The 16,477-nt window shown below is 50.7% G+C and overlaps 1 protein-coding gene across 1 annotated transcript in view; it reads left to right on the forward strand.

The window, feature by feature from the left end:
- The first annotated feature begins 7,323 nt into the window (after positions 1–7,323).
- ASXL1 (ASXL transcriptional regulator 1) overlaps positions 7,324–16,477 on the forward strand; it is a 30,456-nt gene continuing 21,302 nt past the window's right edge. Inside the window, exon 1 of the mRNA XM_077458436.1 lies at positions 7,324–7,649. Within this exon, the coding sequence (XP_077314562.1) occupies positions 7,593–7,649 (57 nt within the window). The 5' untranslated portion in view covers positions 7,324–7,592. The remainder of the gene's footprint in view (positions 7,650–16,477) is intronic.

The raw sequence follows: 16,477 nt of genomic DNA on the forward strand, positions 1-16,477 counted from the left end.
TTTTAGCAAACCAACCCCAGTGTGTAGCACAGAGCAAGTAAAATTTAATACAGGTGCATATGTAAATTTTTTATTTATTTTTTAAGTCGTGGAAACAACATACAAATTCTTCTATAAGCTCACTTTGGACTGGTTCTCTTTAAGCAAAATAATGTCAAGTGGGTCTTTTCCCCCTTGATATCTGTTTTTCATTGAATCACTTGAATTGTGACCTTTTTAATGTGCTCCTTCATAGACTCTAGTGTGAGCAGTTCCTCAGGAATGAGAGTCTACTCCAGTGTGAGCAAGGCTTCAGAGATAGAGGAAGTCTAGTCTAGTCTGGTGTAAGTCCCTAGGTCCTAATGTAAGTCTAGTCTAGCGTGAGCGGTTCCTCAAGGATAATAGAGGTCTAGTCTAGTCTAGCAGGTCCTAATGGAAGTCGGCTCTAGTGTGAGAGGTTCCTCAGGGATAATGGAGGTCTAGTGTAGTGTGAGTAGGTCCTCAGGTCCTAGTGTAAGTCTGGTCTAGTGTGAGCGGTTCTCCAGGATAATGAGTCTACTTTAGTATGAGCAGGGATAATGGAAGTCTAGTGTAAGCAGGTCCTAATAGAAGTTTAGTCTAATGTGAGTTGTTCTTCAGGAATAATTGGAGTCTAGTCTAGTGTAAGCAGGTCCTCTAGGATAATAGAAGTCTACTTTAGTTCCACGCAAGATCTCACCCCGTGGGTCAAAATGATCACAAGAACTGTGAGCAAAAATCTCAGAACCACATGGGGGGACCTAGTGAATGATCTGCAGAGAGCTGGGACCAACGTAACAAAGGCTACCATCAGTAACGCACTACCCCGCCAGGGACTCAGATCCTGCAGTGCCAGACGTGTCCCTCTGCTTAAGCCAGTACCTGTCCGGGCCCATCTGAGGTTTTCTAGAGAGCATTTGGATGATCCAGAAGAGGATTGGGAGAATGTCATGTGGTCCGACACAACTCGTCCTGTTTGGAGGAGAGAGAATGCTGAGTTGCAACCAAAGAACACCATATCTACTGTGAAGCATGGGGGTGGCAACATCATGCTTTGGGGCTGTTTCTCTGCAAAGGGAACAGGACGACTGATCCGTGTACATGAAAGAATGAATGGGGCCCATGTATCGTGAGATTTTGAGTGAAAACCTCCTCCCATCAGCAAGGGCATTGAAGATCCCAAACCCACCGCCCGGGCAACGAAGGAGTGGCTTCATAAGAAGCATTTCAAGGTCCTGGAGTGGCCTAGCCAGTCTCCAGATCTCAACCCCATAGAAAACCTTTGGAGGGAGTTGAAAGTCCGTGTTGCCCAGCGACAGCCCCAAAACATCACTGCTCTAAAGGAGGTCTGCATGGAGGACATGAAGGCCAACATACCAGCAGCAGTGTGTGACAACCTTGTGAATGTCAAACATTTGACCTCTATCATTGCCAACACAGGATATATAACAAAGTATTGAGATGAACTCTTGATATTGACCAAATACTTATTTTCCACCATAATTTGCAAATAAATTCTTTCAAAAATCAGTCAATGTGATTGTCTGGATTTGTTTCCACATTTTGTCTCTCATAGTTGAGGTATACCTATGATGACAATTACAGGCCTCTCATCTTTTTAAGTGGGAGAACTTGCACAATTGGTGGCTGACTAAATACTTTTTTGCCCCCACTGTGTGTGTGTGTGTGTGTGTATGTATATATATATATATATATATATATATATATATAATATATTGTATTAAAATACCACTTTATGCCCAGTTGTACGCTGAACATTTCATAACTTGTATGTGTTGTAATACTTATACCTTGGAAAATGCTCTTTGCATTTCCTGAATATATACACATTATATATATATATATATATATATATATATATATATATATATATATATATATATATATATATATATAATGTCTAGTAGTGGCATCCCCAAACCCTAGTGGCCTAATGGTGACCTCCAGAGTCAGAGAGAGCCGACATCCTTCTTTGTAGAGTGGGTTACCAGGCATGGTGGATGAAATAATGCAAGACGGAATAATTGAGCACCAGTCACTTTTTGGATGTGAACAAAAGAGATTAATATTGTCTCTGAACAAGAATTCAGGGAGAGAGGATTAGGGCCAGGGCACCCTTAGGCAGATGTAATGGTAATTGGCAGACTAAGACGAGACAAAATAGGTAGATAGCTATACAGGTTCAAGGCCTCCAGCTGGTTTCAACCACTGTATCTGTGAAACTGCTGTCTCATATGGCAACTGAACTTTTAACAGTCCGATAGATCGTCACACATAACTCTTAGTAACCCAGAATGGATCTTCTCTCACTGAGCTCCCGGTCTCTCATTAGACTTTCAGATCCCAGTCGACTCGTCACTGGATCCCCTTGGCTCTTCCACAGCTAACCCGCTGTATACTCCTCAAGCTTCATTCCCGCTAACCTACAGGGTCCCTGGCTTGGCACTTGCTGAAGCTTTCCCACTTTATCACCGTCCCCAGCTGCTAAGAAGACTGCTCTGGTACTTCTTCAAGCTTTCTCTATGTAGCCTCTGGTAATGGAAGAGATGGTACCTTAGTAGCGACTGCTTCCGCTTTTACCTCTCTCCATGACTGGTTTCCAGTCGGGCTGCACCTCTGCAACTTGGCAACTCGGCTGGACTCCAAGCCTGAAGTCCCCAGCCTACACTGTTTCCCCTGCTCCTGGATAGGCCTCAGGCAGCCTAGCAGCCAGGTACTCCTGGGATAGGTCTCAGGCTTCTGGCCTAGCAACCCAGAATGACTCGACGCACATCCACTGCCAGAGCAGAGATCACCTGACTCCATCCAAATAAATAGGGGCCAATTGGCTGAGACACCCCATCCATTCATAATCTGGCTTTGCTATGCCCTTGTCAATCCAATGTTGCAAGTATGCTCATGCTGTGTCCAAGAAGTAACTTGTCAATACGATAAGTTTGTGTAAAAAAAAAAAAAAAAAAAATGTATTTTCCCAAAAAACTCACCATGCCTCTTACTAAATACCTTGGACTGTCTACTTTCCAAAAAGGGATAATTTGGGGGGTATTTTTACTTTCCTTGATTGTTAGTGTCTCAAGAAATGAGAGAGGCCTACAGTACATCAGGTGTGATCAGATGTGATCAATTTTCATTGATTTGCACCCTAACTTGTAGACGCTATAACTTTCACACAGACTAAATAATATCCACTGCTTTTAGTTTATATTTACCAAAGATATGAAGCAGTATATATTTTGGCCCAAGTTTATGAAGAAAAATTACTTATTTGCAAAATTTTACAATAGAAACTAAAAAAAGTGTTTTTTTTTTCTCAAAATGTTCGCTCATTTTTTTGCTAATATCGCAAAAAATAAAAAACCCAGTGGAGCGTAAGTACCACCAAAAGAAAGCTCTAATTGTGAGAGAAAAAAAAAAGATAATTTTGTTTGGCTACAGTGTAGCATGACAGAGTAATTGTCATTCAAAGTGTGAGAGCACTGAAAATTGGTCTGGGCGGGAAGGTGTTTAAGTGCCCGGTATTGAAGTGGTTAAACAATATGGCAATTATTTTTAGCTGGGAGCCGCAAATAAAAGCAGACATCAAAGTGGAGGGATCATCTCCTTATATTGTCTGGATTTGGTAAATCTGATATATATTTTTTTTCTAAATCTTTTTTTTTTTTTTTTTTAAATACATATTGTAAACAAATGACTTGATCACATCAGCAGCTTACTCAAATAAGCATGTAATGGTCTCCTCCCTCCAGGGGAGGGGCCAGGATGGTGGAGGAGACCGTTACATGCTCATTCGAGTAAACTGCAGATACACACACGCTTGAAAGCTGTTTGGAGGGGATTTTTTTTATACTGAATATTTTCTATAGTTTGGTGTGCTGGAAGCACCTGTGAAATGTGAGTACCCTGATGTTTTTTTTTTAATTTTTTTTACCTACAATTTATAATCAAACAATAAAGCACTATTCAGCCTCTTTCTTACTTTAAATCAAGAATAACATCTCTGGATTCACCCGTGGGATCTTGCAAAGCGTGTTTTACTTAGAGCCCAGAAGTGGTTCAGCTGCTTGTGTAGACCAAACTTGATCGTGCGATCACACGGGGGGGGGGGGGATGTACTAATGGAATTTTTTCACTGTGACCTTGCTTGACTAAATACATTTTTGATTTATATGTATTGATATTTCACTTTTTTCTTGTAACTTGGGTGTAATTGTTCACGGCATCAATCTTACATTTGTAAGGTTGTTATCACATAGCGCTGCATTTTCATAGTAATCTCTGACCAGGACATAGCCAGGGAAGGGATCACGTGGCCCCTATGGTAGGTTTATAGTGATCTCTAACCAGGACATAGCCAGGGAAGGGATCGCGTTGCCCCTAGGGTAGGGGCTGGAGGCTCTACAGCAAGCAAGGGGGACTGGGTGGCACTGTTGAAGACTCTGGAGGGCACTGTAGGAGGTTGGGGGGGCACTGTGGGACACTGTTGAAGGTGGAACACTATAGGAGGGGCTAGAGACTCTGCAGCAAGATGGGGGCACTATGGGAGGGTGGGGTTTTGGAAGCTCTGTAGCAAGATGGGGGCAACCACAGGGGCTGAATGGCACTGTGGGAGACTGAAGGATATAGCTGGAGGTTGGGGGCTGGTTGGCACAGTGGGTGGTTAGAGGACATTATGGAGGGCCGGGGGCTCTGCCGCAAGCTAGGGGACACTGAGAGGTTGAGGGAACCATGGAAGTGGTGGAGATGTTGGAAGCTCTGCAGCAAGAGAGGGGACACTGCAGTGGTCTGGGTGGCATTGTGGGAGGTTGGGGTGCCATGTAGGGGCTGAGGGCTCTCAATGGAACTAGGGGGCACCGTGGGAGGTTAGGGGGCTTTATGGAGGTCTGGAAGCTCTGCAGCAAGAGAGTGGACACTGCAGTGGGCTGGGTGGCATTGTGGGAGGCTGGGGTGCCATGTAGGGACTGAGGGCTTTCAATGGAACTAGGGGGCACCGTGGGAGGTTATGGGACGTTTTGGAGGTCTGAAGGTTCTGCAGCAAGCTAGGGGGCTTGGTGGCACTGTGGATGGTGGAGGCTCAGATCACTATGGGAGGTTGGGGGGCCATGGAGGGGGCTAATGGCACTGTGGGGGGGGGGGGGGTGTGAGAGGCACAGTGAGCCACTTTAGGAGTTTGGGTGACACTCTGGGGAGAGAGGTCTGGAGACTGAAACAAGTTAGGGGGGCTGGTTGGCACAGTGGGAGGTTAGAGGACATTATGGAGGGCTGGGGGCTCTGCAGTAAGAGAGGGGACACTGTGAGATGTTGAGGGAACCATGGAAGCAGTGGGGATGTTGGAAGCTCTGTAGCAAGAGAGGGGACACTGCAGTGGGCTGGGTGGCATTGTGTGAGGTTGGGGTGCCATGTAGGGGCTGAGGGCTCTCAATGGAACTAGGGGGCACCGTGGGAGGTTATGGGACGTTATGGAGGTCTGGAGGTTCTGCAGTAAGCTAGGGAGCTTGGAGGCACTGTGGATGGTAGAGACTCAGATCACTATGGGAGGGTGTGGTTTGATGGCACATGGGGGGGGGGGGGGGGTTGAGAGGTACAGCAGGCCCCTTTAGACGGTTGAGTGACACTCTGGGGAGTAGGGTTGCCACTTTTTCTTCAATCCAAACCCGAACACTTTAGCGGTGCACAGAAAACACATCTTTTTTAGCATTCACTATAGGATTGTAAGAGACCGGAGACACCTTTTGGGCACTCCAAAGAGAATAGTACTGCAGTGTGCATAGTGTCCCCCCACTCTCCTGTCAGGCCCTGTACCAAGCCACTTTCTTGTCTGAATGTTGTGTCCGGGTTTCAGGTGGACTGAAACCCGGACACGATTCAAAACCCGAACTGTCCGGGTGAATCCTGGACAGGTGGCAACCCTACTGGGGAGAGGGGTCTGGAGACTCTGCGACAAGTTGGGGGGGGAGGCTGGTTGGCACAGTGGGAGTTTAGAGGACATTATGGAGGGCTGGTGGCTTTGCAGCAAGAGAGGGGACACTGCAATGGGTTGGGTGCCCACAATGTCACCCAACCCATTACAGTGTCCCCTCTCTTGCTGCAAAACTAGGGGGCACCGTGGGAGGTTATGGGACGTTATGGAGGTCTGGAGGTTCTGCAGTAAGCTAGGGAGCTTGGTGGCACTGTGGATGGTAGAGACTCAGATCGCTATGGGAGGGTGGGGTCTGATGGCACATGGGGGGGGGGTTGAGAGGCACAGCAGGCCCCTTTAGGCGGTTGAGTGACACTCTGGGGAGAGGGGTCTGGAGACTCTGCAACAAGTTGGGGGGAGGGGGGCTGGTTGGCACAGTGGGAGTTTAGAGGACATTATGAAGGGCTGGTGGCTTTGCAGCAAGAGAGGGGACACTGCAATGGGTTGGGTGACATTGTGGGAGGTTGAGGTGCCATGTAGGGGCTGAGGGCTCTCAATGGAACTAGGGGGCACCGTGGGAGGTTAGGGGGCTTTATGGAGGTCTGGAAGCTCTGCAGCAAGCTAGGGGTCTTGGTGGCACTGTGGATGGTGGAGGCTCAGATCACTATGGGAGGTTGGGGGGGGGGGGGGGTCACGGTGGGGGCCGATGGCACTTTGGGTGGTTGAGGGGATCCCAGGAGGAGGGAAGCCATGGCTCGGTGGTGTTGAACAACGGCTCTAATCGACCTCTGATGTCTCAGCAAAGAGAGCCTGTTGCGATATAAGGCTTATCGCAGATCATGTGATAGCAATGAGGGTGGGTGAAAAAGTTTATAAAGTGAAAGTTGCCCCCGATCGCTGACACCCCACACAAAGGTGAACACAAATGTTGGGGGCCTAATAAGCACATTGCCATGTTTCATATCTATTGACTCGCCATGACCTCATCTTCTAGCTATACTGGACCCTCTATAGTGGAGGTGCACTAGAGTTGAGTCTATTATATATATATTTTTTAATGAAGATAAATGTTTGATAACAGTTGGGTAAACATTATGTAACATAAAAACGTGCACCTGCCATCATATCGTTCCCCAGGGCCTCTGCTTTCATTGAATATATCATTTTTATTTTTTAAAAATAATTTTCTACCAAATAAATCTGCAGTTGGCAAAACATTGTGACGTCACCGGCCCTGGCTGCGTGCAAAGGATGCTGGGAGTTGTAGTCCCTCCCCCTAGTGCAGAGCCCCTCCAATCCGCGCTCTCCCCAGCCCAGCCATACAAGGAGAAGGAGGGGCGTGGCTGGCGCCTTCGCTTTTTCTTCCCCGCCCACCGATGCGCATTCCGCTGCCGACGTCAAAGCTTTTGGTGGGCGTCGCCTTTCCTCGCGAGAACCCGATCTCTGCTCCCCCGTCCCGCCAATCCCCGGCCGCCGTCCTCCGTCACGTGTCTTCCGAGGTGGGGCGGAAGTGTATTGTGGGGAGTGTGGTTCCGGTGCGTAAGAGCTGCCCGGGGACCCCGGAGAGGACTACAACTCCCAGCGTTACCCCATTTCCCGCCTTTCCGTCTGACCCCCCGCCAGTGAAACCCCCCCTATCCCCGCCCCCCACCGGGAGAACCGACCGCACACCCCGATCATGAGGGACAAACAGAAGAGGCGGAGGGAGCGCACGTGGGCCGAGGCCGCCAAGATGGTACCAAATACGGGGGAGGGGGACTGTACCATGTACACGGGGGGGGGGAGGGGTGTAGAGAGCGATGTGCGGTATAATGGGGGATCAGAGGGGGGAGGGGAGGTGTCTATACTGTATGTAATGGGAAGGGGGGGGGGGTTATTATCAAGATTTATGTAGCCAACTGTGTCTGTGTGTGTGTGTGTGTAGAGATTGCATGAGAGAGATCGCTAACGAGCGTGTGAGCACGAGATCGCTAACATGAGAGAAAGATCACTTGCACGAGAGAGATCTCCAACACGCAAGATTGCACGAGAGAGATCTCCAACACGCAAGATTGCACGAGAGAGATCGCCTGCACGCGAGAGAGATCGCCTGCACGCGAGAGAGAGAGATTGCACGAGAGAGAGAGAGATTGCACGAGAGAGAGAGAGATTGCCTGCACGCGAGATTGCACGAGAGAGAGAGAGATTGCTTGCACGAGAGAGAGAGAGAGAGATTGCCTGCACGCGAGAGAGATTGCCTGCACGCGAGAGAGATTGCCTGCACGCGAGAGAGATTGCCTGCACGCGAGAGAGATTGCCTGCACGCGAGAGAGATTGCCTGCACGCGAGAGAGATTGCCTGCACGCGAGAGAGATTGCCTGCACGCGAGAGAGATTGCCTGCACGCGAGAGAGATTGCCTGCACGCGAGAGAGATTGCCTGCACGCGAGAGAGATTGCCTGCACGCGAGAGAGATTGCCTGCACGCGAGAGAGATTGCCTGCACGCGAGAGAGATTGCCTGCACGCGAGATTGCACGAGAGAGAGAGAGAGATTGCTTGCACGAGAGAGAGAGAGAGAGATTGCCTGCACGAGAGAGAGAGAGAGATTGCTTGCACGAGAGAGAGAGATTGCTTGCACGAGAGAGAGAGATTGCCTGCACGCGAGATTGCACGAGAGAGAGAGAGAGATTGCCTGCACGAGAGAGAGATTGCCTGCACGCGAGATTGCACGAGAGAGAGAGAGAGATTGCTTGCACGAGAGAGAGAGAGAGAGATTGCCTGCACGAGAGAGAGAGAGAGAGATTGCTTGCACGAGAGAGAGAGATTGCTTGCACGAGAGAGAGAGATTGCCTGCACGCGAGATTGCACGAGAGAGAGAGAGAGAGAGATTGCTTGCACGAGAGAGAGAGAGATTGCCTGCACGCGAGATTGCACGAGAGAGAGAGAGATTGCCTGCACGAGAGAGAGATTGCCTGCACGCGAGATTGCTTGCACGAGAGAGAGAGAGAGATTGCTTGCACGAGAGAGAGAGAGAGATTGCCTGCACGCGAGATTGCACGAGAGAGAGAGAGATTGCCTGCACGCGAGATTGCACGAGAGAGAGAGAGAGATTGCTTGCACGAGAGAGAGAGAGAGATTGCCTGCACGCGAGATTGCACGAGAGCGAGAGAGAGATTGCCTGCACGCGAGATTGCACGAGAGCGAGAGAGAGAGAGATTGCCTGCACGAGAGAGAGAGAGATTGCCTGCACGAGAGAGAGAGAGATTGCCTGCACGAGAGAGAGAGAGATTGCCTGCACGAGAGAGAGAGAGAGAGATTGCCTGCACGCGAGATTGCACGAGAGAGAGATTGCTTGCACGAGAGAGAGAGAGATTGCTTGCACGAGAGAGAGAGAGAGAGATTGCTTGCACGCGAGATTGCACGAGAGAGAGAGATTGCTTGCACGAGAGAGAGAGAGAGATTGCTTGCACGCGAGATTGCACGAGAGAGAGAGATTGCCTGCACGAGAGAGAGAGATTGCCTGCACGCGAGATTGCACGAGAGAGAGAGAGAGATTGCTTGCACGAGAGAGAGAGAGAGAGAGATTGATTGCACGAGAGAGAGAGATTGCCTGCACGAGAGAGAGAGATTGCCTGCACGCGAGATTGCACGAGAGAGAGAGAGAGATTGCCTGCACGCGAGATTGCACGAGAGAGATTGCCTGCACGCGAGATTGCACGAGAGAGATTGCCTGCACGCGAGATTGCACGAGAGAGATTGCCTGCACGCGAGATTGCACGAGAGAGATTGCCTGCACGCGAGATTGCACGAGAGAGATTGCCTGCACGCGAGAGAGAGATTGCCTGCACGCGAGAGAGAGATTGCCTGCACGCGAGAGAGAGATTGCCTGCACGCGAGAGAGAGATTGCCTGCACGAGAGAGAGAGATTGCCTGCACGAGAGAGAGAGATTGCCTGCACGAGAGAGAGAGATTGCCTGCACGAGAGAGAGAGATTGCCTGCACGAGAGAGAGATTGCACGAGAGAGAGAGAGATTGCCTGCACGCGAGATTGCACGAGAGAGAGAGAGAGAGAGAGAGATTGCTTGCTTGCACGAGAGAGAGAGAGATTGCTTGCACGAGAGAGAGAGAGAGAGATTGCCTGCACGCGAGATTGCACGAGAGAGAGAGAGTGCCTGCACGAGAGAGAGAGAGAGAGATTGCCTGCACGCGAGATTGCACGAGAGAGATTGCCTGCACGCGAGATTGCACGAGAGAGATTGCCTGCACGCGAGATTGCACGAGAGAGAGAGAGAGAGAGATTGCTTGCACGAGAGAGAGAGAGAGAGATTGCTTGCACGAGAGAGAGAGATTGCCTGCACGCGAGATTGCACGAGAGAGAGAGAGATTGCCTGCACGCGAGATTGCGAGAGAGAGAGAGAGAGATTGCCTGCACGCGAGATTGCGAGAGAGAGAGAGAGAGATTGCCTGCACGCGAGATTGCGAGAGAGAGAGAGAGAGATTGCCTGCACGCGAGATTGCGAGAGAGAGAGAGAGAGAGATTGCCTGCACGCGAGATTGCGAGAGAGAGAGAGAGAGAGATTGCCTGCACGCGAGATTGCGAGAGAGAGAGAGAGAGAGATTGCCTGCACGCGAGATTGCGAGAGAGAGAGAGAGAGAGATTGCCTGCACGCGAGATTGCACGAGAGAGAGAGAGAGATTGCCTGCACGCGAGATTGCGAGAGAGAGAGAGAGAGAGATTGCCTGCACGCGAGATTGCACGAGAGAGAGAGAGATTGCCTGCACGCGAGATTGCACGAGAGAGAGAGATTGCCTGCACGCGAGATTGCACGAGAGAGAGAGAGAGATTGCCTGCACGCGAGATTGCACGAGAGAGAGAGAGAGATTGCCTGCACGCGAGATTGCACGAGAGAGAGAGAGAGAGAGATTGCCTGCACGCGAGATTGCACGAGAGAGAGAGAGGGAGAGATTGCCTGCACGCGAGATTGCACGAGAGAGAGAGAGAGAGATTGCCTGCACGCGAGATTGCACGAGAGAGAGAGAGAGAGATTGCCTGCACGCGAGATTGCACGAGAGAGAGAGAGAGAGATTGCCTGCACGCGAGATTGCACGAGAGAGAGAGAGAGAGAGATTGCCTGCACGCGAGATTGCACGAGAGAGAGAGAGAGAGATTGCCTGCACGCGAGATTGCACGCGAGAGAGAGAGAGAGAGATTGCCTGCACGCGAGATTGCACGCGAGAGAGAGAGAGAGAGATTGCCTGCACGCGAGATTGCACGCGAGAGAGAGAGAGAGATTGCCTGCACGCGAGATTGCACGCGAGAGAGAGAGAGATTGCCTGCACGCGAGATTGCACGCGAGAGAGAGAGAGATTGCCTGCACGCGAGATTGCACGCGAGAGAGAGAGAGATTGCCTGCACGCGAGATTGCACGCGAGAGAGAGAGAGATTGCCTGCACGCGAGATTGCACGCGAGAGAGAGAGAGATTGCCTGCACGCGAGATTGCACGCGAGAGAGAGAGAGATTGCCTGCACGCGAGATTGCACGCGAGAGAGAGAGAGATTGCCTGCACGCGAGATTGCACGCGAGAGAGAGAGAGATTGCCTGCACGCGAGATTGCACGCGAGAGAGAGAGAGATTGCCTGCACGCGAGATTGCACGCGAGAGAGAGAGAGATTGCCTGCACGCGAGATTGCACGCGAGAGAGAGAGAGATTGCCTGCACGCGAGATTGCACGCGAGAGAGAGAGAGATTGCCTGCACGCGAGATTGCACGCGAGAGAGAGAGAGATTGCCTGCACGCGAGATTGCACGCGAGAGAGAGAGAGATTGCCTGCACGCGAGATTGCACGCGAGAGAGAGAGATTGCCTGCACGCGAGAGAGAGAGATTGCCTGCACGCGAGATTGCACGCGAGAGAGAGAGATTGCCTGCACGCGAGATTGCACGCGAGAGAGAGAGATTGCCTGCACGCGAGATTGCACGCGAGAGAGAGAGATTGCCTGCACGCGAGATTGCACGCGAGAGAGAGAGATTGCCTGCACGCGAGATTGCACGCGAGAGAGAGAGATTGCCTGCACGCGAGATTGCACGCGAGAGAGAGAGATTGCCTGCACGCGAGATTGCACGCGAGAGAGAGAGATTGCCTGCACGCGAGATTGCACGCGAGAGAGAGAGATTGCCTGCACGCGAGAGAGAGAGATTGCCTGCACGCGAGATTGCACGCGAGAGAGAGAGATTGCCTGCACGCGAGATTGCACGCGAGAGAGAGAGATTGCCTGCACGCGAGATTGCACGCGAGAGAGAGAGATTGCCTGCACGCGAGATTGCACGCGAGAGAGAGAGATTGCCTGCACGCGAGATTGCACGCGAGAGAGAGAGATTGCCTGCACGCGAGATTGCACGCGAGAGAGAGAGATTGCCTGCACGCGAGATTGCACGCGAGAGAGAGAGATTGCCTGCACGCGAGATTGCACGCGAGAGAGAGAGATTGCCTGCACGCGAGATTGCACGCGAGAGAGAGAGATTGCCTGCACGCGAGATTGCACGCGAGAGAGAGAGATCGCCTGCACGCGAGAGAGAGAGATCGCCTGCACGCGAGATTGCACGCGAGAGAGAGAGATCGCCTGCACGCGAGATTGCACGCGAGAGAGAGAGATCGCCTGCACGCGAGATTGCACGAGAGAGAGAGAGATCGCCTGCACGCGAGATTGCACGAGAGAGAGAGAGATCGCCTGCACGCGAGATTGCACGAGAGAGAGAGAGATCGCCTGCACGCGAGATTGCACGAGAGAGAGAGAGATCGCCTGCACGCGAGATTGCACGAGAGAGAGAGAGAGATCGCCTGCACGCGAGATTGCACGAGAGAGAGAGAGATCGCCTGCACGCGAGATTGCACGAGAGAGAGAGAGAGATCGCCTGCACGCGAGATTGCACGAGAGAGATCGCCTGCACGCGAGATTGCACGAGAGAGGTCGCCTGCACGAGAGAGGTCGCCTGCACGCGAGATTGCACGAGAGAGGTCGCCTGCACGCGAGATTGCACGAGAGAGGTCGCCTGCACGCGAGATTGCACGAGAGAGGTCGCCTGCACGCGAGATTGCACGAGAGAGGTCGCCTGCACGCGAGATTGCAGGAGAGAGAGAGAGATCGATCGATCCCCTACACGCGAGATTGCATGAGAGAGATATTGCCTGGACGCAAGATTGCACGAGAGAGAGAGAGCGCGCGCGCCTGCACGCGAGATTGCACAAGCGAGATGGATCGCCTGCACGCGAGATTGCACTAGAGAGATCGCCTGCACGCGAGATTGCACTAGAGAGAATCGCCTGCACAAGAGATGGATCGCCTGCACGCAAGATTGCACGAGAGAGATCGCCTGCACGAGAGAGAGAGAGATCGCCTGCACGAGAGAGAGAGAGAGAGAGAGAGATCGCCTGCACGAGAGAGAGAGAGAGAGAGAGAGATCGCCTGCACGAGAGAGAGAGAGAGAGATCGCCTGCACGAGAGAGAGAGAGAGAGATCGCCTGCACGAGAGAGAGAGAGAGAGATCGCCTGCACGAGAGAGAGAGAGAGAGAGAGATCGCCTGCACGAGAGAGAGAGAGAGAGATCGCCTGCACGAGAGAGAGAGAGAGATCGCCTGCACGAGAGAGAGAGAGATCGGCTGCACGAGAGAGAGAGAGATCGCCTGCACGAGAGAGAGAGAGATCGCCTGCACGAGAGAGACAGAGAGATCGCCTGCACGAGAGAGACAGAGAGATCGCCTGCACGAGAGAGACAGAGAGATCGCCTGCACGAGAGAGACAGAGAGATCGCCTGCACGAGAGAGACAGAGAGATCGCCTGCACGAGAGAGACAGAGAGATCGCCTGCACGAGAGAGACAGAGAGATCGCCTGCACGAGAGAGACAGAGAGATCGCCTGCACGAGAGAGACAGAGAGATCGCCTGCACGAGAGAGACAGAGAGATCGCCTGCACGAGAGAGACAGAGAGATCGCCTGCACGAGAGAGACAGAGAGATCGCACAAAAGAGAGAGATCGCCTGCACGCAAGATTGCACGAGAGAGAGAGAGCACCTGCATGCAAGATTGCACGAGAGAGAGATCGCCTGCACGAGAGAGCATATGCATGAGAGAGAGAGAGAGATCGCCTGCACGAGAGCATAAGAGAGAGTGCGAGAGAGAGAGCGCTAACATGAGTTAGGGGGAGGGGTCTATACTGTATAATGGAGGGGGATGTTTATATTATTATTATTATTCAGGATTAATGTAGCCAACAGTATACATAGTATCACAAAAGTGAGTACACCCCTCACATTTTTGTAAATATTTTCTTCTACCTTTTCATGTGACAACACTGAAGAAATGACACTTGTCTACAATGTAAAGTAGTGAGTGTACAGCTTGTATAACAGTGTAAATTTGCTGTCCCCTCAAAATAACTCAACACACAGCCATTAATGTCTGAACCGTTGGCAACAAAAGTCAGTACACCCCTAAGTGAAAATGTCCAAATTGGGCCCAAAAGTGTCTATTTTGTTTGGCCACCATTTTTGATTTGTGAATGCCCCACAGATGTGACAATAGGGTTTAGGTCTGGAGACATGCTTGGCCAGTCCGTCACCTTTACCCTCAGCTTCTTTAGCAAGGCAGTGGTCATCTTGGAGGTGTGTTTGGGGTCGTTATGTTGGAATACTGCCCTGCGGCCCAGTCTCTGAAGGGAGGGGATCATGCTCTGCTTCAGTATATCACAGTACATGTTGGCATTCGTGGTTCCCTCAATGAACTGTAGCTCCCCAGTGCCAGCAGCACTCATGCAGCCCCAGACCATGACACTCCCACCACCATGCTTGACTGTAGACAAGATACACTTGTCTTTGTACTCCTCACCTGGTTGCCCCCACACACACTTGTCACCATCTGAACCAAATAAGTTTATCTTGGTCTCATCAGACCACAGAACATGATTCCAGTAATCCATGTCCTTAGTCTGCTTGTCGTCAGCAAACTGTTTGTGGACTTATTTGTCTGAGACGACATCCATGCAGACCAATTTGATGCAGTGTGCGGCATATGGTCTGAGCACTGACAGGCTGACGCCCCACCCCTTCAACCTCTGCAGCAATGCTGGGAGCACTCATACGTCTATTTCCCAAAAGGCCTTTTCTGAGTGGAACCTGTCCTGTTCATTTTCTGTATGGTCTTGGCCACTGTGCAGCTCAGTTTCAGGGTCTTGGCAATCGTCTTATAGCCTAGGCCAGTGATGGCGAACCTTGGCACCCCAGATGTTTTGGAACTACATTACCCATGATGCTCATCTACACTGCAGTGTAGTTGAGCATCATGGGAAATGTAGTTCCAAAACATCTGGGGTGCCAAGGTTCGCCATCCTTTATGTAGAGCAGCAATTCTTTTTTTCAGATCCTCAGAGAGTTCTTTGCCATGAGGTGCCATGTTGAACTTCCAGTGACCAGTATGAGAGAGTGAGAGCGATAACGCCAAATTTAACACACCTGCTCCCCTTTCACACCTGAGACCTTGTAACACTAACGAGGGAAAAAAAGTATTTGATCCCCTGCTGATCTTGTACGTTTTTCCCACTGACAAAGAAATGATCCGTCTATAATTTTGATGAGTTTATTTTAACAGCGAGAGACAGAATAAAAAATAGATCCAGAAAAACCTTTTCAAAAAGTTATAAGTTGATTTGCATTTTAATGAGTGAAATAAATATTTGATCCCCTATCAATCAGCAAGATTCCTGGCTCCCAGATGTCTTCTATACAGGTAACAAGCTGAGATTAGGAGCACTCTCCTAAAGGGAGTGCTCCTAATCTTAGCTGGTTACCTATATAAAAAGACACCTGTCAACAGAAGCTTCTCCACCATGTCTAAGACCAAAGAGCTGTCCATGGATCTTGGGGATAAGATTGTAGAAATACACAAGGTTGGAAAGGGCTACAAGACCATCGCCAAACAGCTTGGTGAGAGGGTGACAACAGTTGGTGCGATTATTTGCAAATGTAAGAAGCCAATAATAACTGTCAGTCTCCTTCGATCTGGGGCTTCATGCAAGATCTCACCTCGTGGAGTTTCAATGATCATGAGAACGGTGAGGAATCAGCCCAGAACTACACGGGAGAATCTTGTTAATGATCTTGAGGCAGCTGGGACCATAGTCACCAAGAAAACAATTGGTAATACACTACGCCGTGAAGGACTGAAATCCTGCAGCGCCCGCAAAGTCTGATCAAGAAAGGACATGTACAGGCCGGTCTGAAGTTTGCTAATGAACATCTGAATGATTCAGAGGAGATCGGGGTGAAAGTGTTGGGGTCGGATGAGACCAAAATCAATCTCTTTGGCATCAACTCAACTCGCCGTGTTTGGAGGAGGAGGAGGAATGCTGCCTATGACCCCAAGAACACCATCCCCACCGTCGTACATGGAGGTGGAAACATTATGCTTTAGGGCAGTGATGGCGAACCTTGGCACCCCAGATGTTTTGGAACTACATTTCCCATGATGCTCAACTGCACTGTAGAGTGCATGAGCATCATGGGAAATGTAGTTCCAAAACATCTGGGGTGCC

This window comes from Lithobates pipiens, unplaced genomic scaffold, assembly GCF_037356315.1.
Source record: "Lithobates pipiens isolate NorthernLeopardFrog02 unplaced genomic scaffold, aLitPip1_a1.2 Scaffold_28, whole genome shotgun sequence".
NCBI lineage: Eukaryota > Metazoa > Chordata > Amphibia > Anura > Ranidae > Lithobates > Lithobates pipiens.